This window comes from Hirundo rustica, chromosome 12 (genome assembly GCF_015227805.2).
Source record: "Hirundo rustica isolate bHirRus1 chromosome 12, bHirRus1.pri.v3, whole genome shotgun sequence".
Classification (NCBI taxonomy): Eukaryota; Metazoa; Chordata; class Aves; order Passeriformes; family Hirundinidae; genus Hirundo; species Hirundo rustica.
In genome coordinates, this window is record NC_053461.1 from 11,096,072 (window position 1) to 11,122,758 (window position 26,687).

Genomic DNA, 26,687 nt, shown 5'->3' on the forward strand with positions numbered 1-26,687 from the left:
TCGGAACTCCAACAAGAAGATCAGCATGGTAATGGCAAAAATAGTCTCTGAGAAAGAGGGAAAACTCAAAGGAATGTGATGGCTAACCCGTGCCTTGTGCTGGGGTACAAAAACCTGCCACTCTGACTGGTTGCCAAAGCAGCCACAGGGATATGGTGTTCTGCTTGCTATAGCATCTTGATACAGGATACAATTGAGGTATAAAAGTCATTTGAACTCACCTACCTGTAGCCAGAGTGATTTTGGCCTTAGTTAAGTTTGGGTTAATGTCTTCACAGTGGGGTTTTTAAGGGGTTAGGTTTGATTGCTTTATGAACTGCATCAGCAGACACTGAAATCAATAAAGCTGCAGAAGCAAAAAATTCTAATAGATTAAAAACAGACCTACATGAAAAGTATAGTAATTTCAGGCACCATTTGTATGCTTAATATTATACACATGCTTATGCTTTGTAAATTGGGCTCTACCTTGTGATTTCGGTTACGTAAGAGAATGGAGAAGCCAGAAGCATTAGTGCTGCCGTATGCCACTGCAGCTGAAGGCAGTTCCCCCAAATATTCATCAGGCACATTCTCAGAAGTTGTGCTGTCTCATAATGAAATAGCAGATAGCAATGTGCATATTTATGACATAAAAGGACTAATTATTATTACTATTAATATTATTATACTTAGTTCCAGGTACTGTCTACATGCCTCTGCCTTCAAAACAGCTTTGGCTGTAGGTCTTTTACCCCAATTTTATTTTTTTTTTTAAACACAGAGAGCAACCATGTGCTTTGTGTGGCTGACTTTTAATGAGCGAGGAGCAACAAAAGAAGAGAGAGCCAAAGACAAAATACAGACTTTGATTCCTCTAGAGAACTAGAGCAAAATATTCCACTGCTGTCACTGATACAGCTGTGCTGGCAGGATCCTTCACACAGACAAGGCTCCAGCCACTGCTTACATTTCACTGATGTGACTGCTGGTTCCTAATCTGCATCTAGGCATCCTCACTGCAACCAAACAAGTGGCTGAGCCAGTGAGAAACTTTTTGCTTCATTCCCTAGTGCAGCCAAAGCTGCCTGTTTGTGGTCCCTCGTGGAGCCTCACAAAATGTGAGCTGCTTTCTGCAAAGGATGCCTGTGAATCAAAGCTGCAGTACACAAGAAACCTGAATCAGAAGACGTAGGTGGCAGCATGGACTACATCGGTATGAGTTTAAACGAGGCTGTTCAGTGGAGATATGTCATAAATTAGCTGTGTATATCCTGTATCTCTATCTGGTTTTCTGCTAAAAACCTACTCACGTTCCAAATCAGCTCAGATACTGAAAATCACAGAACGCACTGGAGTAATGGAAAATCGGATGTGTGACTGTGGCACAGTGTTTTTTGCATCCTGTATTGCCATCAAAAAGTGTGCAGAATGGTGCAGCTTTTGCAAGGACCAGCTAAGGAAATCGACCTTTTCTGAGACCTCCCTGGAGTCTGCTGGGATGGCATTTGATCCCCCCAGCAGCCTATTGCATAGGTGATGGGTTCTGGAAGTGGTCTCCCGGTAACTGCTGTCCTAGTTCGTGGTGTAGAAAGGTAAGGTAGCATCTTGTATCCAGGGACACCTAGAGAGCAGAGGTGACAGGACTATTCATTCTCTTTTGGTCCATCCCTGCTGTTCCCAGTGCAAGGTTAGCACCACGGGACTTTCTGTGAAACACAGATGGCCCAAAATCTTCTTTCACCACAATTGTACTCCCACAATGCAAATGGTATTTTGCAGTACAGAGGATCTTACTAAGTCTTCAGCAGGGGTTATATGAAAATGCCTCTCGATCCTGTCTGCTGCTGTACCCTTTCATTAAGAGAACCAGAGGGGATGCAGGTAGGAGAGCAAGGACATGTTTGAGTCATGTACCCGTTCGCCTGCAGGGGAAGAGGACCGGCTTTCGGTTCTGTGAACCCCGACGCAAAACAAAACGGTGCCCGGCTCATTTTCCTCGCCGATGGCCCCGGCCGTACTTTGTTCTCCAGCTGCGATCGGGACTTTCCGATGCCGGGGATTGCGCTTTTGGGAGGCGGCAGGGCAGAGCAGGGACATCCCAGCCTCCCAGGCACCTGCCAGCCCACGCTCCCGTGTTGCCTCCTCCAGCAGCAGTCGGCTGCGGGACCAAACCTGTCCCCAAAGCCTGGAAGATCGCAGCGGGTCCAGAGTCCAGTCCCCGGGGGGCGGGGGAGAAAAGTGGCCGCGGAGGAGCAGAGCCGGGGCCCAGACACAAGGACGGGCAGCGGCGGTGACAGCGCCGTGGGATGCTTTTTCTGTGAGAAGGGCACTCTTTGTGTAAAGATTTAAAAAAAAATACTTAAAAAATGTACGAAAATAAAAAATACGGAGACGAGATCAGCGGCTGGGAGCCCTCGCTCCGCTTCCTGCCCGCCGCGGGCCGGGTCCCTCGGGCCAGCTCGGGGCGGCCCCGCTGCCGCTCCCGCCGCCCGCGGCAGCCGCGGGGGAGGGCGGGCGGCCCGGGGCGGCCCCCCCGAGGCGGCGGCCGCTGCCCCGCACCCGCCCGCCCCTCCCCGCCGGCCCGCGGCCGCCTGCCAGCCCGAGCTCCGCCGCCGTGTCTGCGGCATGGCCCCTCCTCCCCCACACCCCTTCCTTTAGGCTCCCCCCTCCCCAGCAAAGAAGAGGCCGTGCCGGTGTTTTTCCACTCAGCAGGATGGGTGATGCTCAAAGCTCCCTCATTAGACAACAGACACGAGAGGTCAGGAAGAAAGCGCTTATAAATTACCGTTTCCTCCTGCTCGGCGCTGCTAGTCGCGCCGCACCGCTCCGCCGGACGCGCCGCACCGCCGCAGGGGCTCAGCGGCGCGCAGGCACCGCGGCCAGCGGACACAGGTACCGGCACCTCCCGGGCGGGACGGCGGGCGGGCGGGCGGTGGGGCTGCCGCTGCCGCCGCCGCCGCCGCCGCTGCCGTTGCGGTGCTGGCGGTGGCGGGGCTGGCGCGGAGCGGCGCGGATCGCCCCTCGCTGCCGCGGCGAACAAAGGGGCGGCCGCTGCGCGGCCAGCGGAGCCGAACCGAGCCGGGCCGGTGGCGGCGGCATCGTCCTCCCTTTGTCCGCCTCGACTCGGGGTGCCCCCGGGCGCGCTTTCCCTTCCCCCCTTCCATTTATTTATTAATTCATCCTTCTCCTTAAAGCCCTCTCCTCCCCAGCTCTCGCATTACCCCGGCGGTGGTTTTCCTCCCCAGTGGTTATTTACCCCACACTCCCCCACACCTTGCGTTAACTTTTTTTGGCGATAACATTCTCAGCCATTCCCCGTTGGCGGCCCTCCAGCACATCAACGGCGCACGCTTCTCTCCCCGGCTATTTTTGCCCATTTTTTCTCTCCTTCCCACCCCTCCCCGCTGTGCTTTCTCTGTCTGTCGTGCGCTAACCTCGAGTGAAGAGACTGGTACAGGCAATGCTACATCTGATGCTAATGGGCCTACCTGGTGGGTAATACCGCTGCTGCTGCTTTCTTGTTATTTCCCTCATGTTTCTTTTTATTCCCTTCCTTTTCCTTTTATTTTTGGGGTTCTTGACATGCTAAAATCAAAGTAGTGAGGGGCTTGGAAATAAAACACAGGGACTGCATAGGGCAGGTTACCAAGCTCAGCGTGGTGCAAAGGGGTGATAATTCTGGGTTCTTCTGGGGGTAACTTGGATCCAAAATTCGCCCGCTGGCTTTAAGATAATGAATGCCCATTGCTGCCTGGTATTATAGCAGGAGGTATGTGGGAGGACTCACAAGCTTTCCTTATAAGAACATGGGAGAATTTATTTCACCCAGGCAAAGAAATGTGCAGAGTATGTGTTATTTATGACGCTGAAGGCAAGCTGTGTTGTCCTTAGGCAGCTCCAAGAGTGGCAAAACTTGGTATTTAGAAATTGTAAAAGCTGATTTCTGCTGTTTAATGAGAGCTATGTTTAAAGGAAAGCATGGATGAAAATAAAAAAAGGAAAAAGTAGTGGGAGAGGATCCAGATAAATACGAAGAAAAACAACCCCACGCTTATTCCAGCACAGTTTGTGCCAAGGTGTAAAGATGGAGGTTTTTGATTAGCTCCCATGTTTTTTAACCGTATTGGGAAAGGCATTAAGAAAATGTGCCGAGAGGAGCTGGTTACGTTGATAGTGCTATTTTGGTAACTGCTTTTTTTTTTTTTGCTTTTTTTTTTTTTTTTTTTTGGGTTTTTTTTGCCCCCCGGCGTGTTGTTTTTTTTTTTTTTTTTTTGTTTTTTTTTTAATTGCTTGCATGTGAAAGTGTTTTGAGTTTTGGACCAGCAAAACAATGAAGGCAGTCCTGACGGGGACACATGTCATCGGCTGTGTAATTCAGGGCTCGGATGACAGTTGCTACCGGTTTAGATTTTATGGCTTTAGGTTTGAGGGTGAATCAGCCCGTTAAAACCTGCTGCTGTGGAATTTAGATGGAGGAGACTTTGGTGAGAGCTCTGATGGTTGTTGACAGCCGGGTGCTTACCTCTGGGTCTGTGTTCAGCCAAGCTGACTGCTTTCTGGCATTGCCTACCTTTGCCACAAGTGTTACAGAAGGGTTTCCTTGAAGGTTATTGGGGCTTTTTTAAGCAAAATGTGTGAGCAGCTGAGGCAGCCAGCAGCATGACAAGTGACAGTGTTCGCTCACCCGCACCAAGTCAAATCTGAAGCACAAGTGTTGAAGTAGGATGTCGGTGTTGCCCTGGTTAAATTGACATTGGAAACTTTATTTTTGGTACTTTCACAGATAGTATCTTCCTGTTTCCCCTTCAACTGTCTCTTACCTGCTTTGCATGTTCTTCTTTTTTGTCTTTTTTTCTCTGTAATTGCCTTTCACCTCTGTCCCTTCCCACCTCGGACGCAGCTCCCGCTGGAGGGCGGCAGACACCTTTCCCCTGCCTGCTGCTGCCCAGGGGACCCCGACCCCTCGGCCCGGAGAGGAAAGGCCGCTTCTTACTGTCATTTATTAACCTGCTGCTTTCACTGCGTGCTCTGAGGGTTATTTTCTGTCATACTCTGCAAAAAGCAGGAGGTCGCAGGGGGCACCGTGATATCTGTAAGCCCCGAGAAGGTGGATGTGTGCTAGCAGGTGCTGCATCCAAAATGTGGGGCGTTTGGTTGGTTTGCGCAAGGAATCTTGGTCTGGAATCTGGTAGAAATTTGGAATCTTTCAAGTGCTGCCGATTTCTGTTTTATTTTCTTCTGCTGTAACCAGGAACAAAGTTTGGCGTACAGCTCTTGATTGGTAGTTTCAAATGTGGAGCTTTTGGGTGGGTTGCCTGGAGCTTTCATGTCAGAGGTGAAATCCTGGGGCAGTGGCAGAAGGCTTCAGTCGGTGTAAAATGCTGGCAGAAAAGAGGTGCCACATTGCCCTGGAAAACTAGGAAGACACTTTAGGTTGGCTTGCTCTTGCTGCAGAGATCTTGGGAAACCTCCCTTACCTGAGTGGACTTCTATTTGTAAAGCCTTGGTGAGGATCCTGTCGTACAGCTAAACATTGCCAATATTTTAAGTGAGGGGATTTTTAAAATCAGTACTCTTAGTGTATCTTAGTAGCTTCCAGCCAGGTCCTATGGGCTGGATGTTTCCAAAGAGACTCTTAGGCACTTTCCAGACAGCGATATTCCTAGGATTTTCCACAGTGCACAAGGCTTAGCAGCAGCCCCCTATTATTTTAATTTTGCTCCTTGTACATTTTCCAATGCCCCATATTTTTATCCCAGTGGGCAGTGGGACAACATTGCGCCAGTGCCCCCATGGCAGTGCTGCCAGTTCCACCTGTAAGGGGAGTCTCTGCAGTGGTGCCGTACCTGGGGTTTTAATCATGCTGGCAAACAGCTCTGAAAAGATGATGCTGATTAGTTTCTTTTAAATTTAACCATATTAAAACTCTTAAAAATGGATGGGAAAGCCATGGTAGTCACAGCCTTTTGTAAGTAATGTTTATTTGATTGGTCATATGAATAAACGGTAGAGCATTTAAGAAGTGAGGCTTTGAATAGATTACCCAGTCGGATTAGTGCCTTCAACTTCTTCTCATCACTAACTTAATTTACGTGACCAGAATGGATCAGGGCTATTTTTTAAAAAAGTAATCCTCTGTCTACTCCAGTAAGACCTCTATGCACAGAACTAAAATTTATTCTAATGGCACTCTAGGGGGGCTGCTTGCAGGATTGGGTCCTTGGCCCTTAGAAGAAAAGCATGAGGATGGAAATGCAGTGATTTAATATTTGTTGAATTTCTTCCATACATGCCTATTTAATTGAACCCTCAGCTGCTGTAGTGCCATGGATTTAATTGATTTGTGTGAGCTGAGTATCATCCCAAGGCACGTAAACTTCAGGAAAAACCCTTTAAATTGCTTACATTGCTTACCTGGATAAAAGGTAATACAGTAGAAATTAATAGAACATGCCACTCTTCACTGTCCTTTTTTCCCCAAAAACCTGCTCTCGGAAGGGCTGCTGTGCCACTAGTCCGTGGCTCTGAAACCATGGCTGGTGTCCTGCAGTGTCTTCTGTATTTGTCAGTCTTTTTTTTTTTTTCAATGTGTCCAGATTTACACCAGCAAAAAGCCATTTAGTGCCAGCCCTAAACCTTGTTCCAAGAGCATCCACCAAACCCACCAGCTTGGCTGGTGGGAGTGTGAATCAAATGCCAAGCAAGCTTCGGGTGGGTGGCAGCCGGGTGGCAGTGCCATGGCCACAGGAGGTGGCTGTTGGGAAGGTTCTGCATTTTAGCAGTTACTGGGTTTCCTGTTGTGGTTCTCTATCACTCAGAGTTGTCAGAGCCTCGAAGGACGCCTTCACTGCCGTGGCTGCCCAGCCTGGGCTTGAATGCCGTCAGTGCTTGAGCACTGGCATGGAAAAACAGCCCTGCTGCTCCAAAATGCAGCAGCAGGGCCCTGCTTCATGGTGTTGGTGTAAGTCCCATGTCCATAGGTAGGAGAACAACCCATACACTGAGCCACAGGGTTATCTCTGGGCTGGAATGTAGTTAAAAATTCTTTATTTTTTTTTCATTTTTTTCATCCATATCACATGGCATTTGTATTTTATTTCACTGCTGCAGTGAATTGTCCTGCTATTTAGAGGGATATAGTCATATCTACTGTGATGTTCTACATAGGATGAAGCGCACGAGAAAAGATCTGTTTTGGTATTGGTACTACATTCCATATCTTGGTGTTCTTCAAATAGGAGCTTTTACTGATGAAATTCAGAAAATGCGATGCATTATAGCATTGAAACATGTCTGACTTATATTGCTGGATCTGGTTTTAGTTTGGGGTTTTTTTTGGTGTTTTTTTTGGTTTTTGGTTTGTTTTTTTTTTTTCCCTTTAAAATGTTTTTCCCTTTTCTTTTTCTCTTTTTTTTTTTTTTTCCAAACAGGAAAAGAAAATACATTCAGCAGAGACTCTTCTTCATGTAAGTGTTGTTTATGCTTATTTATGAAATTACAAAAAGGCTTTAAAAGCTCATTAAAACATTCAAATACTGAACACTTACCATCTGTTTGTAGAAACCAAGTATAGAGCATGTAAAAATTTGCTGTAGTTATACAGTAATAATGGTCAGCAACTGATACCTTAAATCTGTCTGTGCAGTTCTGTGTCTGTCACCACAGAATTTAGAAAACATTGCAGAGCGCTTTGCAGACATTTAAGCAGCATGCCCATAAAGTTGGTGCGTAAATCCTGGAGGGATAACGTTAAAATGGTTTGCTCAAAGCAGAGGAGACACTTAAGTGAGAGCTTGGTTTCGCACCCCAGACTCCCTGATCGCCAAACGCTGTGACAAAGCCAGCTTTTCTGCCTTGGATCCTACAGAATCCAAGTTCTGTCCATAGAGCCATTTGTTGTGTGCAAGTGTGTGCATGTGTACGTATGGGTGAGAGAGAGTATCTGTACATGTACCTGGCCTCAAATAGCCTGTAGGTATTTCAGGCCTTCTCTATAACCTATGGTGATGCCCATTAAAGTAAGAGCAGGTGCCACCAGCCATTGGTGGATACTGTTGCGAATGTTTTGTGAAAGCATTTGGCTCCAGCCTGGCTCTCGGACTGGGGGAGCCTATTAAAGTACTCTTCGTGGGACTGAGGAAGCTGAATGTCATAAAAACACCACAGGTTTTTTTTCCACACCATCTAGCGACCTGTTTTGTTTTGGTTTTTCTCGCAGATCTCAGCTTTGAAAACCATTGACTAGTATAGAATGCTTTGCTCTGGTATTTCTTCCTAGTAAATAAATCTGATTAAATGTTTTATGGGGCCGCATAGATGAGGATTCTCATTGCCTTTATGCAAAATTAGCTTAGCAAGGAAAATGACTGCATTGTTCCCAATGCAGGGCCTGCTTTGCATAACTTCTGAGCATGTACTGTGTCCAGTGGCATGGCAAGTCCACGAGCACTCACCTCAGGCTGATTTCCCATAAGTCAATTTTTTTTTTTTTTTTTTAACATGTATCTCGGAATTGCAGCACTCCATTATGCTTGCGTAGCAACTTGCTGGTTAATATGTAGCAAAATGCCGTGTGGTAACAAATGTTTTTTTGCTATTGTTGAGCTGGAATGTTAGTTCAGCTTCTAGATAAAAGTGTCTTGCGCAAGGCGTCCCGGTAGACCATGATTTCTGTGGCTTGTACAGTAGTTCTGTAGGCAACCATGTTCTGCTCTTCCTCTCCTCTGTGCTTCCCTTCATCTTCCACTTGAGCGAGGGGTGGGCTGACGGAAAGGCAGGAGCTGGCAGCCCTTTGCATCCTGCAAAACACCAGCGTGGGGTTCATATTATGTCTGTTACCAGTCAAGCATCTGTTGAAAACACTCTTTGTTCTGGTTGCGTTGCTAGCAGAAACATTGTTAGATGCTTTATTTAATAGCTTTAAACCACAAGTGTTCTTTGGCTGGTTTTATGGATAAGAATCTTTAAAAAAAAATAAAAATAAAAAAATCCAGTACTAAGTGAAGGATACCCCCCAAAGGATTAAAGAATCCTCCTTTCCTGATGCTGGGAATCCTAGCTGAGACTAGGTTAAGTGTTTGTATCTTTGAGAACGTACATCATCATTTTAAAAAGGTAACAGAGACGAAAAAATCCAGAAGGTTTTTGAGTATGAACATTTTCCACATTTGTAGCTCATTATTATTATTTTGTTCTAGAATGGGAAATTCAAATCTCTTAAAAATCCTATGAAGCATATGCTTCCCAGAGATTATAAAGGGGAAATGGTGAAGCAAAAACCCCTTTAAGGGAAGACGCTCCCAAATAAAGAAGAACCCAAACAGACAAACCCTACAGCAGTGACTGCATGGTGTCTGGAAACTGCAGAATAACCACGCAGTGCAAATCTGGAGAGTTTTGCTTGGAGATTGCAGTACCCCAAAGAAAATTCCTAAGTCAAATACATATGCTCTAAAATGAGTAATGAAAAGTCAGTGGTCCTGAGGCCATTTGCAGTGCAGCCTTCCATCACCTGCTGTGGCTTTTCAACAGCTAACAGCAAGCTTTGAGCATCAGAGCCTCTCTCCTCTGGTTCTGTGCATGAAATATTATGACTTTGACTCGATAACTCTGTTTGTGCCTGTCTGTGCATTGGCTTCCCTTGGCTTCTACAATGGTGTGAGTTTCCAAAAGAGAGTTAAGCTCGACGGGTTAGGAGTATTGAGGTTCTAGTGAAATGGCAGGATGGTGAAACATCCAGGACAGGGATCTCTCCCAGGCCCCTGTCCAGAGAGAGTTGACTCCTGTGGCAGTGAATGCTTGGTGGGGATAAACCCCTCAGACCATGACTTGGGCTGGTCTCTGTGACAGGAGGTGACCACTTTGAGAAGGGGCTCTTTGTGATAGTAACCAGCCATAAGTAGTTGTAATAAGAAAGGGACCATCTTATTTTAGTCACTTTGCGACAAATACTACCACAATTCATTACTTTCCATCAGTGCCTCATCCTATGGAGGAATCACCACTGCCCATCTACATTGAGGAGGGGACAGAAGTCCCGATTGGTGAGTGCAGTTGGGATGGGATTTGTTTAAGGGAGGGTATTAAGGGTACTGGGGTTTTATATTCCTCACATTTGTGTGTACCCATTTGTCATTGAAAATGGAAAGGTCTGTTGCAAATGTTTTGGGGATTTTATTTTATATTCTTCTTTATTTTATATTTAGAGCTCCTGACAGTTATTAAACACTGCTAGCATTGGTTTTCAGCTAATCATAAAGTACATAAATTATGTAGTCACATTGAAAGCTTCTGTGCAGGATGTCTTAACACAAGGCTGAGGAAGACCACGAGTATCACAAGAGGTAGTTCCCACTTTGGCTTTTGACCTCAGTGTTGAGATACTCAGAATAATCTGAGGTCTGGGTCAGTGTTTTTGTTCTTGCTGACCCTCTCATGCCCAGCATCCAACAGACTCACAATGTCCACACCACTGCATAGCCAGAAGAGAGGCAGAGAGGTTTGCCATGCACCTTGGAGTGCTGCACACCGCCAGCTCTGTACTCTGGTGTAGATGTATTGTCACTACCTGGATGTATAGGTTGAGTGCTGTTGTGTTTTGTTTTGTTTTGTTTTTTAATAGAGAAGCAGTCTTGAAGATAACCCATAAAAGAACACAACTAAAAGATCAGTAAGTTGGACTGTGGTAGTGGTAGTGGTTTTGGACAGTAGAAAGTTGTGATGGCAAAATTTCTCAGAGCCCCATCCTTATACAATCTGTTCTGGACTGCATACAGTAAGTGTGCCTTTAGCTCTCACTTTGATAATCTGCCTTGTTGAGCAGATGTGTCTCTTCAAACAACTTTTTCTTTCTTGTATATCCTGAATTTTTCCATTCCTAAATTCAAGCAATTCCTTCTTGTCCTACTATCTTTTGAGCTAGATTAATTACCTTCCTCTACACACAGTACCTGGAAGGTATTTATAGCTGGATCTCAGCCCAGGAGTCTTCTCATTTATAGAACATATTAATTTTAGCTCTCTTGCTCTCTCCTTAGATCACTTTTGTTGTCTTTATTTGTATTCCCTTTAATTTCCCTATCTCCTTTCTAATCTGTAGAGACTTGAACAACTCATAATTTGTTCACTGTGGCTGTTTTGACATAGCATTATGCTTTAGATTTCCATATCATCCCTTCCCTTGTCCACATCCAGAAGTAGCTTAGCCTTTGAGCCCTCCGCATCACTCAGAAGCATCACACAGAGAAACTCTGTTATTTGGCTAATCTTACGTGCAGTCACCTTTTATGTCCTTCTGGGATTCATGGGTTTGCTAGCTGCTCCTCAGGCAATGTTACTGCTCTCCTGGGACGCTGGGCTTTATATTTCCTAACACTAAATCCCCATCCCATTGCATGCCACTGATTTTATCCGGGAATATTTTGAAACCGTATGCCATTGTTTATTTTAATGCCCTGGGATTTTATCATTTACATAGAAGTTGTCACTGTTTTACTATATGTATAGAAAAGTTAAAATTTTAATATTTTGATATCTATTACAGCTGTCTTTTGCTTGTTAGTCCAGATTCCTTTCCCAGCTTCATCGTTCTTGTTTGTATATCTTCCCTGATTTTCCTTCCTCTAGTTAAAAAAGTTCATAAGAACTGGCAGGTTTAGCCTCCTCCTTGTCTTCATTTTGTACCTTTCCTCATTATTGGAGAAGAATATTGCTTCTGTACCTCTTCTGTGCATGGCATGATGTGGTCTTTCCCACAGCAGATCATCTTTTCCTCCCCTCTCCTGGGGTTGTAGTTAGCTGAACATCTGCTGGACATTAGACCTCTCGTGTAGAACTGTTAAGGTTCTGTCCTGGCCCCAGGATTTCATCCTGTCTTTCCCACTGCACTGAGGAAACCTGGACAGCTGAGGTGGTGGCACCTACACCAAGAAAAATACTGTAAGGCTGATGAGTCACAGAACTGACCAACCAACCAGCCAAAAAAACCCCAACTATGGGTGGAAAGCTTTTTAGAGGATGTTTGTTCAGTGCTGTCATGAAGCAGGTTTGTTGGATCAGGCTCTGAAGTGCAGCACCAGCTGTGAAACAACCAAATTGGGTTGGAGAGGGCACCATGTTTACTTATTCTAAATAAGTGTCAGGACTGTCAATATAGCAAGCTGTGGTTGAGGGGCAATGAGTGGAAAAAGTAAATGATGCAGAGATGAGGGCAAACCACAAGCTCTGAGTTTGGTATCTGAATGTCTGACGTGAGCTAGGGCTTTTTGATGCAGCATAAATCCAGGTAGGAAGCAGCTGCAAAATTCTGGTCTGGATCTGGGTCTTGGTATTGATCCTGCTTTCCATTGAGCTCACGGGTGTGATTCACATCCAGGGTGCCCATTTGTACCTGTACAGACCAGAACAGGAATAAAATAAAGTCCTGTCTGCATTTGGGCTCGAGAAAAATAGCACACAGTACAGTTGTTAAAACAGTTCATTCAGTATAACCATAATTTACTTTTAAAAGATTGTTTGGAGAACTTAATCTATTTCCTCATCTGAAACACATTTTGTCTGCTATATGGCATACATACAATTCTGACCCAGGCCTGACTGGCAGTGGTAGATTGCTTTGTAGCTTCTGTAATGATTAAAAGAAAATAGAAAAATCAGTAGATTTTTTTTTTTTTTTCAGAGACCAAATTTAACAGCGCTAATTATTTCAAGCAAATTTAAAAGGAACATAGATCTCACTTCTTTATTATGGCTATTTCATGAAAACAGCAGCTACAAATAATACTCTTTAATGAAAATCTAGCTAACACTGTCATGAATTAGCCAACAAGAGAATGAATGTTTGGGATCTGGACAAGGGCAGCACTTCCTTCTCCGGCAGGAGTGTCACTGCATTGAGGAGAAGGTGGTTATTACCTAAAGGCTGGTTTTATCTCCTTGGGTGAAATTAAGACTTTGACATTACTGCATAGATGAATATGACTTTTGATTGGAAAAAGGCCTGAGCTCTGCTTAATTTTTATGTATTTTTGCCCTTTCTCAAATGCATTCCTTGAGCAAGGTAGCTGAGTGAGACGCAGCAAATATTTTAATAAATCAAAGATATTTATGAGGAGATGGGGAATATATTGTTACCATTAGCAAAGAACCTCCAGAGCAGTAACAAAAAAGTGAAGGTCAGTTGCTGGGAGTCTTGGTTCAGGTACAATTTCAACTATCTCCTACTCAACTAAACAGTTCAGGCGATTCAAGGTGAAGAAATAGGCAGACCAGGTCCTTATTCCCCATCACCATTCATGGTAAAGTCATGACCATATTCTTCCATCACTGTTGTGTTAAATACTAAAGAAAACACCTGAGAAGACACAGTCCAAATTGCCATTTTGTAAAGCAAAAACACAGGGAAAAGTATTTGTATTGGTAATCATTGCATTTGGTCTATACTGGAAACCACCGAAGAGATAATTGCATCCTTGGGGATCAGGAACAGTAGAGCTTTAGGCTGAAGTGTTTATGTTTCGCCTTCCAAGTGACATTTGAGATGTTAATGTTGTTTGATACCTGTGAAATTAGCTCAAAGACATACAAATTCAAGATATAATTCTCAACTGATTTATGCCAGCATAGTTTTGTTGATTCCAGAAGCATTGCTGCTGCTTTATGGTGTAAATTATGTCAAGTCAGGCGCCCTTTTTCAGGAATCAGCCCTGCTGACATTCAACCCCACTGCACTTCTGCTGTAGCTCGGAGTCCTTACAGGGACAAAATCTGAATTAGCCACTTCCGTCTTTCTGACCCACTTTTGCTATTGAATAGCACTGGCTTCAGTGCACTTTTGCCAAATGTATACAAGTGTTAAGTAGACCTTACCTCTACAGGATTCTTACCCCTGTGAAATCGTCTGGGTACGGTGGAAAGCTCCATTAGCACTCCTGAAGCCCTGTTTTCTTGATTGTACTCACAAGTCATGGTGCAGCCTGCACTCATTTGGGGCATCTTGATTACAGGAGAAGAATTTTCTTGTAATTACAGGAGAAGAATTTTCTTGTAATTGCACCCAGTTTCTTCTGCCACTACTCAGTCCCTGCTTTTAATCATCTCTGATGTTTTCTTCATGATAAAAACTGGATTTCAAGTCTACTGCTCTTGGGCAGATTCACTCAAAGACAGAAGCTTTGTTACATTTTATGTCTCCTTTTATAAGAGAAAATGCTCCTTTTCCAGCCCAGAAGAGTATTTGAGACCCTACAGGGAGCTGGCTCTGTGTCTCTCTAGGAGATTGCCCTCCCTTGCAAGAGAAGAGAACCTTTTCTGTTGCACGTGCTTCAAGGTTTACTCTTTCCTGGGGAGCTGGCACACAGAAAGCTTGATTTTTGCCAGGTACTGAGTGCCTTCTGCAAGGTATTGAGTGCCCTCCTATCCTTTGCAGCCAAAAAGGAGTTGATTGCTCTTGGCATCAGTCAAATCTGGACCCAGAAGACCACAGGTAGTATTTACCAATTATTTATGTGCTTTCGCATGCCAGAGTTTGTCTGAAGTGATTTTCATTGCATATGAGAGATTTGAGGCGTTAATGACACTTGCCACTAAAACCTTTTTTTTTAATATAATAATAATACAATAATAAGCATGACATTTATTGCATTTCCATGGGGAAATTAAAAACCCCCAAAATTAACTAGAGTCCAAGTAACTATTAGCTCTTCAGAGCTAATGTGTGAGTTATATACCCTGAATAAGCACCATATGCCAGTTCATTGTGGCACAGTGAGTCACAGGACACATTGTGGAAAGCAATAATTGCTTGGCATGCACTGAAGCACTCAGTAGGGCTTTTTGTTTGGTTTTCTTAAAGGAATATGTTTTACTCTGACAATAAAAAGGGTATTGTGTGATATGCTGCCACCAGGGACTGTTGCTTATTTTGTAGTTAACCTGGAGCTTACCCATTTGTCACTCACCACCCACCCCCTCAGTATCTTATGCTTTCCAACTGCTTGTATTGTATGTGTGCAGTACCAGAAGAGTGAAAACTGAGCCTTCCATTTGGTATCTTGTCCTTTTGTATTAATCCTCCTCACCCTTTTCTTCCTCATCTTCTTTCTTTGACCAACAGAGACATTCAGATTGTTTACAGATTCACAGAATCACTAGGTTGGAAGAGACCTCCAAGATCATGAAGTCCAACCCAGCCCTAACCTCAACTAAACCATGGCACCAAGTGCCACATCCAGTCTTTTCTTAAACACATCCAGAGATGGTGAATCCACCACCTCCCCAAGCAGACAATTCCAGGACTTTATCACCCTTTCTGTAAAAAACTTTTTCCTGATATCCAGCCTATATTTCCCTTGGCGCAGCTTAAGACTGTGTCCTCTCGTTCTGTTAGTTCCTGCCTGAAGAACAGGGAATAAATGTTCATCCTGAGCAGAGTGAAGCAGTGGGGCAAGATGCACAGGGATTGTGTGGTCTCCACTCTTGGCCAGAGCTTGACCAGATAAGGCCATCAGCAAGCCAGTCTGATTTTGATATTGGCCCTTCTTTGAGCAGGAGGCTGGGCTATGTGACCTCCAGAAATCCCTTCTAACCTGAATTACTTTATGGTTCTCTTTAATAGCAACTTCCTGTACTGATTCAGCCATAGTGCTGTGCATGTCATTAACTCCTCACTCCCTGTCATTATCACTCACTCATACCAGCATAGAACAGGAGCTATCAATATGTAAATGGTGACCTCAGATGAGATTAGTAGGTGAAATTTGGGTGTCTCTGAAATTATTTGAAATTTGTAACAGGATTTCACTTGAATTCTCTTCAAATCTTCAGTAAGTTCCAACTGAAGTTACCAGCGTGATTATATCAGGATGATAAGTATTTAAAAGTAAATATCATGTTTTTTTCCTTTTCAGTGACAAATCTCATCCTTTAGCAGCCTTGAAGAGAGCTTTGGGGTATTCAGGATTTAGTGAGTCACCAACTGCCCTTGCTGGGCCGTTACGTGCTGGTTTCCTCATGCGGCCGTAACCACGTGAGGGAGTTAATGCTGCACAGAGCATCTGCTCCTCTGCTCAAGGCCCTCCCAGCCCTGCAGCTGTCTGCCAGAAGGCTGGGACGTGCACAGGGGCATCTGCGAGCTCCATCGGGTAGCAAATTTTCATGGTTGGCCCATATGCTAGCCAAAAAACACGCTTGGTCAGAACAATGTTATTTTAGTTGTGCTGAGAAAAAGCAAGATCACACTCAGATTCACCGTATCGGCCTAGGGGATTTTGTACAATGCTGTAGCTATTCTAGGGCAAAAAAAACCCTTCAAAGACTCCCTTGGTGGGAAAAAGAAATGGGGATATTTCATAGGGTTTCTCTTTCAAGTCTGGCAAGATAAGGTGCTTTTTCTCCATCTCTCTACTTTATCAACGAGAAGTATATTACTTATGCAAACACCTGATTTCCCATCAGGTTCTATCAAAAGTAAAGTTTACAAATGGGGCTACCATAGTGAATTGAAGAAAAGACCAACCAAAGGGGTTTTTTGTCCCCTTTTATACTAGGCAGTATTCTAAAATCAAGATTTAACAGGATAGACTTGCTTTCCATTGCTGTCCTTCCTTTTCTGTAGCCACATAAATACTCTAACCTCATATAGATCCTGCTTAAATGATGCAGAGTACTGCTCTTTCAAGTGTGAAAAGGGTTTTGTGCCTGGTAGAGGGAATATAGTAATGGAAGACACTGTTGCTCAGTAGGGTTGAAGTTCCTTTCTCCTCTGCTCTTTGTTCAGTACACAAGCAATAGGTTACAAGTCAAATTTCATGGGCAGATAGTATCCAAATATGGAACTTCAAGCAGTACATCTGACTTTGAATCACCTAGGTGATTTCTCCTTCTGTAAAGTTCATATAGCAAGTTCATATAGCTCTTGTACAAAAATTCAAGACAAGTCAACCAAGGGAAGTCTCTCACTACCTACCATCAGTTTGCATGTGAAATGTTTTTGCTATCTCAGCTCTTTGTCAAGTGTCTGTTGTTTATAGTGGAACTGCAACTCCTGCCCATTATTAACTTTTGCATAAGAAAACCAAGTAGTGAAAAACAATTGTAGTCACGATGAAGACAGCTTTAGATACTAAAGTTAATGTGCCATATTGGTGTCCTATTTAAGTGTGTCCACAAAGATGACATTGCACGAAGAAAAATCCTCAGCTGGTTACAGGAGTAAGTTCAGCTTATAGTAATCAGGCCAGGACTATAAAAGCAACCTGCAGTGAAACCATCAGCTAGCACTTGTTTGAAAAGGTAAGAAGAGACGCAGAAAAATAGTCAGGCTCTTCGCATATTGTCATACTGTATTTGGGGAAGCTTACCTGCGAAAGCCAACAGAAAAACAAGCAAACAAGTACCTGCAGCCTGTGGGATTGACCCTGGTGTGAGGGTGGGACTGCAAATACCTGTGTCTTGTATTGGAGTCAGCCTTTGCTCTAACACAATTCCCTTCAGAGGCAGCAATTTGAGAGTGAGTTCTGTGGGGCTTTTGTCCAAGTAGTGTGTGGGCCCAGGGTTTTGTTCCTGTTTGGTGTGTGCTCTGCACTTTGCAGACCGTGGTATGCAGAAGTGGTTTATGTGTTAGCTTCCTTGGAAAAGTGGAGTATTTGTTCTGGCGCTGTTTGGTTTTCATATCTCTTGACATAAAAACGAGCGCAGCTCTCGGTCTGTGAAAGCAAATGTCAGAGACCCATGGCAAAACTGAACTGAAAACACACCTCTGGTGGGGAATCAGACTGAATCACACGGTATTTAAAAGCATGGTCATTTAGTGGTCAGTACAAAAGGTTCTATTTGAAACTCAGAACTTCAAAGCAGATGTGCAGTGATCAAATTAATGATTTTTTTTAAATCAAATAATGCCCATTGCAAGGCCTGTAGGACATAGTGGTATTCCTTCTCAAATGCCCTCCAGGAGCACAGCTAGTGGCTCTGGGCAGCCAGGGAAATTGAGAGAACGGGGCTGCAGCTGGAGACAGAGCCAAGGCTGTTCTGGGATTAAACAAAACATGCCATTGTCCGGCTGTGCAAGCCAGCACCTGGCACCAGCTGCATGAGAGCAAATAAATATCATGGTGTCTACAGAGCTTCACTTTTTTGTGTGTGTGAAAGTCTATGTTTCACTAACCTGTTTTGCAGAGTTGTACTCTCCCTGAGCTTGTTCATCAGCTTTGCCACTTCTTCTTTTTGCACGTCTCCTGCAGATCCGCCTGCACTGCTTCGCTGCCGTGTCAGTGGTTTCAATTTCATTTCCTGTGCGAAACTTCATACGCCTAAAGTTTTTGTTCCTTTTTTTTTTTTTTTTTTTTTTTTTTTTTTTCTTGAAGGAAAGAAAACAACAACAGTAAATTAAATCTCAGGGTACTTAGGAAATTTCTGTGGCTGAAGGCCTGTGAGCAGAGGTGCCCTAGCAGAACACCCCAGTCACCTGAGTACCCTGGCTCATCAGCAAAGGGTTGACACTCCACTTCTTAAAATTACAGGTCATTTCTGTCACTGAGTCGTATTTTTGCTGATGTTTACTGCCAGCATGGAGGAGAAGTCAAGGCTAAAATCAAAAGTAGCTCATTCTCACCATTAAGTTTCGGTGCTCATGGCCCAGCCCTGAGGGCTTTGTAACCTGCTCAGATTTTATAGCCCTGTAATGGGACTAACACTGCGGATCGCGTGCATGTAATAGTTGTTTTCCTGGTACAGGCTGGCTGGCTGCTTTCCACCCACACTGCCGTGTTGCACAACTTTTCCTTCCATTAATGTATTCTAGAAAAAAAAAAAATCAGGTGTTGGGCAGATGGGGCACAGGAACAAAGAAGAAGAAAGGATTGTTCCCTTCCACTGATGGTGTGGGGATCTAGATTTCTGGGAATAAGGTACTGTATGACATGTTTATACAGCTGCCACCGGTGGGATAAAAATCTGTCCTCACTTATTGTTTAAGGTGAATGGATAAAAGCAGTAAAAACACAACTCTGGCTTTGTGTGGAGGTGGCCTAGGCAGGTATGGCAACAGCGGATCGAAGCCATTGCTCGGTATAGAAGACTCTACTTGTTTCTCCAAAAATGTGTAGTGTTACACATCCATCTGGTTTTTACTTAGTTAGAAAACATAATGAAGAAGTACGGTACTCCTCAATTGCGAGAAAGCCCTGAACATTAGCATTAGTAAACTCAGTTAATTTAAGGCTAATTTTAGAATTAGTGTGAAAGAAAAAACAGGTGAGGGTGAAATGATTTATCACCAAGAAAAAATTACTTTGAAATAATGAATTCATATGTTTTATTGCACATTTGCCTCACTAAATGACTACTTTATTGTTTCTCTTCCCTGCACGGTGGCACTGCTTCATTATCATAGTGTGGAAATTGCTGTCTGACATTATCATGTGTTGCAAGTGCCTTGCAGAAGTGTCACATAGGATCAATACACTATTAATCACATGCAAAAAATTCAATAGGCACAGTGCACACCACTGACTGTTTGAGTTCATAAACTTTGTGAGCTTTAGGGGATTTGCCTTTTTTTTTTTTATAGCAGGATGAAGGACACCCCTCAGTTGATTTTGATGTGGTTCATTTCTGGCAATAGAACTTACTTAATTGACACGAAGGCTTGATGGAGAATTGCAATCCATTCAGAAGCAGATCTTCAGAATTGAAAGCAAAATACGACAATGCTTGTTCCCTTGGTCAAAAAGTGTATAAATTCAGGGTACAAGGATGCTGAAGAGTTGAGGATGTGCACAGCTTGTTGAATCTTCAGCAATGCTCGGAAAAGCTCGGAAAGCCATCAGCTTGCTACACCACATGGATAGAACGCATTTTGTTAAGAGCCCTCTCATAAGGAAAAAGGCCTCCAGAGGTGGTGTCACCCAGTAAAGTAATGGTTTTCCACTTTCACAGTGGGTGAGCTGGTAGAGCAGAGGAAGCAGGCAGGGCTGGCAGTGGGAAGCTGGTGCTTCTTTCCACCCTGTTGACAGTCAGGAGGCTGTGAGCTGGCACAACCAGAGGCATTAAATTGGGTCAGCAGTTGGCTTCACGTGAACAAATCCAAGAACTGGTTGTTCTCCTGCACGGAGTTACCAGCACAATGTGCAAAGGATGAGCGGTTTCCCCTCAGTCTCTCTGCCTCTGCCACCCCCCCGCTCCTTCCCCTTGGTTGTCTTTGCAAGAGCAACCCCTGGGCTTGCTTCTCTGAGGAGGGGACAGAGCAGGAGCACCATGGCTCTCCAGGCAGGACACTTGGTTTTGCGCTGGGATACAGGAGACACTGTGCCCACAGGAGATTTTGGTAGGACAGAGTCATAACGGGTGTGACAATGTGCCAGACCTCTGCTTCACTGCATCCCATGCTCTGCCCTACTGACTGCCACGACTGCCCTGTGCCAGCTCCCTGCAGAATCAGGCTCCATCCCTGAGGCTAGGGAGCATCATCCTTGCTTCAGCCCCTGCTTGGGGTCAGGGTCATACTCCTTCTGAAATCCTTTGGAATTTGTGGGTATTCATTTTCCCCCTTTCCACCCCTCACAATGGAAAAGCAGTTTTTCATTTCCTCCTATACTGGGTTTAGTTGTAACTGCTTTGTTCTTTGACACAAATAAGTAGAAAAAAATGAGCATCTAGAGTATTATGTGACTGCAGGTTTTCTGCTGCTGAAATCTGAGCAAAGATGCAGGATTTTATAACAGCTCGGTGCTGTGACATGGTGCCTATTTGAAGCATTTGAAGAGCATGAATGGAAACAGCAGCAAGAAAAAAAAAAAAAAAAAAAAAAAAAACCCAAAAAAAACATGTAGGGAAAAAAGATACCTTTTGTCCAGACCACAACTGATGAAAAAGAAATTGCATTAAGCCCTGGGCTTTTCTTTCAGAGTGGGCTTCAGCTTTATAAAGAAGTTCATTTTCCTCCTAGAAGATTTTCAGTAGCAGATTTTCCAGTCAATCTTAGAAGACTAAAAAAAGCATCACAGTGAAAGAAAAGGAAATAATGAAGAAGTGAGAAGGGAGATGGAGAAAACTGGAGTGAAAGCTGAGAAAGAAGAAAAGACAAATGGATTCTAGGGTTTAAATAACAAACCAAACCCAGGGAAAAGTATGCAGAAAAAGAGGAGTTCATTAAAGACAGAACAGTGAGCTGTAGTTCAGGGAAGTTTTAGAAGCACTTTTTAAGAGGCAGTGTGTACAGTAAAGGGAGTTGTATTGTTTTTTTAGAAATCATAGGTATCTTGTTCAATGAAGCAGAATGAACTTGGATATGAATTAGGAACAATAAGTGAAGTCAGGTGCTCCTTGGATACTAGTGGGGCTTTGAGGGCTGGGAGACATGAAGGGGGTTTTTTCCTCCAGATCAGAAAGACTTGCACTAAAGCCATGAATTTGATCAAGGGGCTGTTTATTTTAATCATGTATCGATTGGCTTAACCACACTGCCCTGGGAGGGAGGGAGGGAGAGCTGTCAACATCAAGAATTACAGCTTTTAAAGTTCCAAGTAATCCTAGGAAATGAGCCAAACATAATAAATGCAGTTTTATTTGGGACCTGATCCTACTACTGTTGAAATCAATAGCAGTTTTTCCATTGCTCTCAATGAAAATGGAAGCTGCTTATTTGAAGACTCAGCTCTGATCCAGCAATCAGGGCATCTAATTTTGAAATATTCATGAATGTGAATGTAAAATAATAATTTTTTTTTTAAAGAGCCAACCCACAAATAGATTGGCAGTTCTAGGAGAGCTCAGTTTTTAAAGGAGTGTTGACTTCAATTTGCAGGATACAAAATAAGTGACAGAAAAATAAGAGAGATGGCAATGTCTAAAAAGGCAGTGAGCTTAAACAGGGTTAGAAAAATTAATTATAATGTGGTAAACTGATGCCTTTCCAAAGTCATTGAGGCAGAAAAAACATGAGAGAGCACTGAAAAGCTCGAGATATACAGTCTGCACAGGCTGAACTTAGTAGAGAATGGTCCTTGAAAGCAGAAGTAATGATGATACACATCATACTGCTAAAATAGTCCATAAAATCAGTGGGATAGCCATACAGTCATTCTTCAACCAGCATTCCCATCAAGGTCAAAGACACTCTGAATGTGTACTTTGCTTTTAGTTTTCTAACAGAAGAAGAAGCTAGACAAAAACACATTCTAGTTACCATTCTAGTCAGCAATTCAGTATGCTGAATCTTTAATCAAAGTTTATATGCATTGGCCAAAAAAAGAAGTATCTGTTTTCCTGTGGTTTCTGGTGTTCAGATGCAAGACAGGGCACGCATTTTAGCATGTGTAAATATTTACAAACATATCTGTATGTACAGGCAGACTTTGATTTTCCCATTTCCATCAGCATTTGGAAAAACACTGTTTGAAAGGTTGGATTTTTAGTGACTATGAAATGAGGTGGCATCCGCGATGGATTTATCCTCAGGGCTCCTCTTGGAAGGTGTTGCTGTGCATTGGTCACTTGTCTTCAGCTGTAAGAAGCTTGGAGCGGATCATTACTGTAATCCCAAAGCAAAAACTGAACACAGTGTATTTTCAGATGTGTAATCCATGGGTTGTCTGTCAAAAAAAGTCAGTGGTTCATCAGTACTGGGAGTTGTGTCTGTTCTGACAAGCAGCAGGTCCTGGCTGTGCTGGCAGCCTTCTCTCATGGGCATCACTCACAGTCTGCCCCCTCTGTGCAGCGTCTCCCCCTTCCTCTACCCCTCACTTTTTTGCATGTTATGAGGGATTACATTTCAATGCCAGTATTTTTTTAAAGGGTATGGGTTATCTGAGGTGCAGGCTCTCTGTGGGAAGATCCGATAGCTGTAACCGAGGGGATGGTCCCAGCCGAGCTGGCTGTGAAAGTGCTCCTCTTATGGCCAGTCTTGTGGTATTTCACCCGTGCCCCAAAGACTGCTCAGTTGTGGAGGGCAGCAAGAGAGCCTGGGGTATTGCAGGGTATTTCACCTGAGGAAATTTGTGCAAGGGACAGACACGTGACTTTTCTGTGGAAGGGCCAAATGGCCACCCCAGCGAGCAGATACTTGAGAAGTGCAAAGTGCCCATGCTTGATCCCTTGTTTTATTTTCCCATATTTTACCAGCATCGATTTGATAATCGATTACTCCATCCTCAATTAATGAGGGTTTGTACCAGTGTATGTGAGAGCAGTTCTGGGCCTGGCCAAGTCTGGATTTTTTTCTCCCCTTGCTTTTGGATCAGGCTCTTGCAGTGTGACTGGGCTCAGCCTAGGGGCACACCATAAATAGCAGGCATGACTGCTGCTTTTTATTTATCCATATTGAGTTCATCAGATGAAGCCAAAGCTTCCTGGGGCATCTGAAGCTTCCTGGAGGGGGTACTCTCACAGTCAGATGTGGCTCCTGGAAGGCAGACGTGTCTGTGGGAGGCAGACATATGCCTCAGACTTAGATGGCTCCTTTTGGACTATGTGATTGTAAGAGCATTTTTTCACAATATATTTCCTTGGGGGAATCTGATGGACTTAGATCTCAGATACCATCCCCACTAAGTGATACAGTAAAAATAACCTATTATTCTCTGGTTCTGACCTGGGCGGTGACAACATATTGTTTCAGCATCTCTGTCAGACTATTTCCCCTAAGAGCCATTTTAGCCTCACCCAGTGGGACATAGCTAAAGGAAATGAAACTCCAACCCCATTAAGGAAAAAGACAATGCCTTTCACTAAACAAACTTACTTTTCTTGGCTTTTCTTCACCAGGGAGAATCGCCCGTACCCCCCACCCTTGCAGCCTTTGTAGACAGTTCCTGTAATTGGGAATGGCTGGGTGGACACCAATGGCTGGCAGCAAAGGGGGATAAATGCGACATCCCTTGAACGTGACTTGGGCTGGGACCACAGTCCCAGGTGGCTGCTTAGCGACTGTGGTACTGTTGGGCTGTACGTGCCTGCCAGCGACAGCTGCCGGCCCTCCAGACACAATCGGGATTTTAGCAAGTCTCTACACAGTAAAGCTGGGCTGTTACTAATTCTGGGCAAGGCTTGGATAGGTAGTGTGCCCCACTGTTGAGAGCTGGTGACTTGCACCAAAGTTGTGGTGGCTCATCTCCTGCCACCCTGTACAGTGAAACGACCCCAAAAGCAAGCATGACCTTGAGGGTTCATGGACTAAGGGACAGATCATACTCCGTCATCACGCTCCAGCTAAGGCTGAAGCAAAATTTGTGCTTACTAATCAGGTTTTCAAGCACAGCCATTAATTTGGGGTATCTTAAGACAAATTAGAGATCCCATTTTATAATGCAGTTCCACTCAGTTACAAAGAAAAGAGTCTGGAAAGGCACATTTCACATTTTGTGTGCAGGTAATTGGGAGAAACCACAGGATGATCGCCTTGTCCCAGGGCAAGTCAGGGTTTACAGAATGCAATCAACTGGTCAGCCTTGCAAACTCTGGGTAGAACTGACTAACACCTGGGTCAAAGTAAATCCACAGGCAAGAGGATTAGAGCTGGCAGAAAAATAAAGAACTCTGTGTCATGAGATAAAAGTAGATTGCAAAAAATTGCAATCATGAAGAGTTTTCAATCTTAGAGGTGGCTAATGCTGCAGACCCATTTAGGTTTTTTTATATAAGGGTTGCCTGTGTTCCCAGTGTTCTGTTTCGGGGTATTTCCAGTATCAGTCTCCATGGGGAGCAGTTAAGCTCCTATTTCAAACCTAATCCTGCAGGACTCTATAAATCTATGTATCTTTGTGCCCTCTTAAGCAGGTTTATGGCTGTCCCACCAGTTCACCAAAAAATTGTGTGAAAATAAGAGCATACCCTAAACACTAGCTGTGAGCCTCTCGCTTTAACACTTTCTCCCTCTGTTGATGTTTCAATAACCCCTTGTGAAGAACAGCTTCCATGAGGCGATCCAAATGCCCTCCATTCCTCAGCCCAGAATAGCCTGTTGCCTGATGGTTATGACATGCTCCTACAAGATCAAAGATAGGGATTCAAGCAGCACAAATAGCAAAAGGAAGCCAAAATGAGCTTTCTCCATACCTGGTAGCTGTTGCAGTGAGAGCAGGACATCAACCTCCTCTTTGAAGAAAAACAGTTACGTCCACTTATTTTTTTTTCTCCCTCAAGAGAAGAGGGGTTTATGCAGGATGATGCCTGTTTGGGGCTTGGTGTGAGATGCAGATGTCTCAGGGAGGTTGAGGTTGCTGTGAATCCCTTTTAGAGGCACCTCCGTTAATCTCTATTCCTGACGCTCAACTCAAGTTAGGTACTGTGAATTAAGCCCCAAAAGCAGCTAAGTGCCTAAGGGCTGTCACAGAGCTGGCCCTGCCATTTTTCATTCCGTTACTGCTTTCTCTCATACCATGTCCCTAACAGTGACCAACAGGAGATATCTTAGTGGAATATGTCCTGCCTTCATCCCCCTGCAGTGGTGATGGTCCATCACCCTGGGATTCACTTTCTCCTTCTGTGAGCTCTCTCTGCTGTTGATCACGAGGTATTGCAGTGCTCGTGTCACCCAGTGCCCTCACCAGTGGCCTTGTTTAAAAGCCAGTAGAAAGTCATAATGATTAACATTGTGGAGATTAAAGTCCCTCTTTAGATCACGGCCCGATAGGCAGCTGCTGTCACAGTGCCTGCTTTGCGAAGGCCACCAATGTGCCAGTGAGGCGAGTGTGGAGCTGCTGTGCTTTGTGGCAGCGTTAGCCCTCCGAAACTTTCCGTGGTGAATGGAAAGCATTACAGGTACAGTGATGCATATCTATCTCAAAATCATGTGCAGATTAAAAGCTTCCTGCAGAGCTAATGGCAGCTCAATCTTCGGGTCACTGCCACAAGCTCAGTCAGGTTAGAGAGCAAAACCAGTTCGCAGGTACAGGGGAGGTTGGCAGCTATCAAACAGGATAATCTGCAGCATGAGTTTTTTATGATTGTACTCATAATAACATGCATAAGCAGCGAGTGGTTGTGATCTGGAATAAACTCGCTGGTTTGCCTGGTTCTGGTAAAAATTTCAGTATCAATACCCTGTGCAAAAATAACTGGTCAGATCCAGCTGAAATCACTTGAGTTATGTGGGGAGTTGGCCACATATGCCTGAGACTTCAGTTAACGTAATAGCTACGAGTTACTCCTCAACTGTTTTCATCAGAAAATCTTGGTTAAAAAGGCACTTGTTAGAAAAATTATTTCTATCTTATTTTTGAAAGTCTATGAATTTGATAATTTATATATATATATATATATAAATTATAAATAATAAACCAGCTATGATTTAATATGACTCATGCCACTGACTTTTTAATTAACTAAGGAGCCATCATTTTCAGCAAACTGTTCCATTTCATAGGTGTGCATTTCACAATAATTGAATATAAAGCCTTATTTTTGTCCCTTTATTGTTGTCAAGGGAAAAGAGTGCAGTTATGAAAATGGAATAAACTGAAAAGATTCCTTCAGTTCCTGCAGGCTGATTAGAACAAATGACTTGCCATTGCAGTTTTTATGAATGTATAGTTTTCTGAAAGGTTTGTAGTTCTTCAGGGAATAGAAATTGCAGGCAGTAAATAATAAAGGATCGCTCGGGTTATTGGGTAGGAGAGGAATGGGTTTTATCTGGACAGGTGATATTTACTATTCTGTATTTCACATAAATGTTTTAGAAGGACCCAGACGCGGTGATTTGTACTTTATTT

At 43.9% G+C, this 26,687-nt stretch overlaps 1 protein-coding gene across 8 annotated transcripts in view; it reads left to right on the plus strand.

Annotated features, from left to right (window-relative positions):
• Positions 1–2,713: 2,713 nt before the first annotated feature.
• Positions 2,714–26,687, plus strand: part of SLC6A6 (solute carrier family 6 member 6) — a 58,045-nt gene continuing 34,071 nt past the window's right edge. Inside the window, exons 1-4 of one of the 8 annotated variants that reach the window (XM_040075995.2) lie at positions 2,715–2,874; positions 7,413–7,448; positions 9,960–10,025; positions 14,408–14,464. In XM_040075995.2, coding sequence (XP_039931929.1) covers positions 9,971–10,025; positions 14,408–14,464 — 112 coding nt within the window. In that variant the 5' untranslated portion in view covers positions 2,715–2,874; positions 7,413–7,448; positions 9,960–9,970. Of the gene's footprint in view, positions 2,875–3,379; positions 3,474–7,412; positions 7,449–9,959; positions 10,026–14,407; positions 14,465–26,687 lie in introns of those variants that run through there. The other 7 variants (XM_040075993.2, XM_040075996.2, XM_040075997.2 and 4 more) reach the window with 7 other exon arrangements.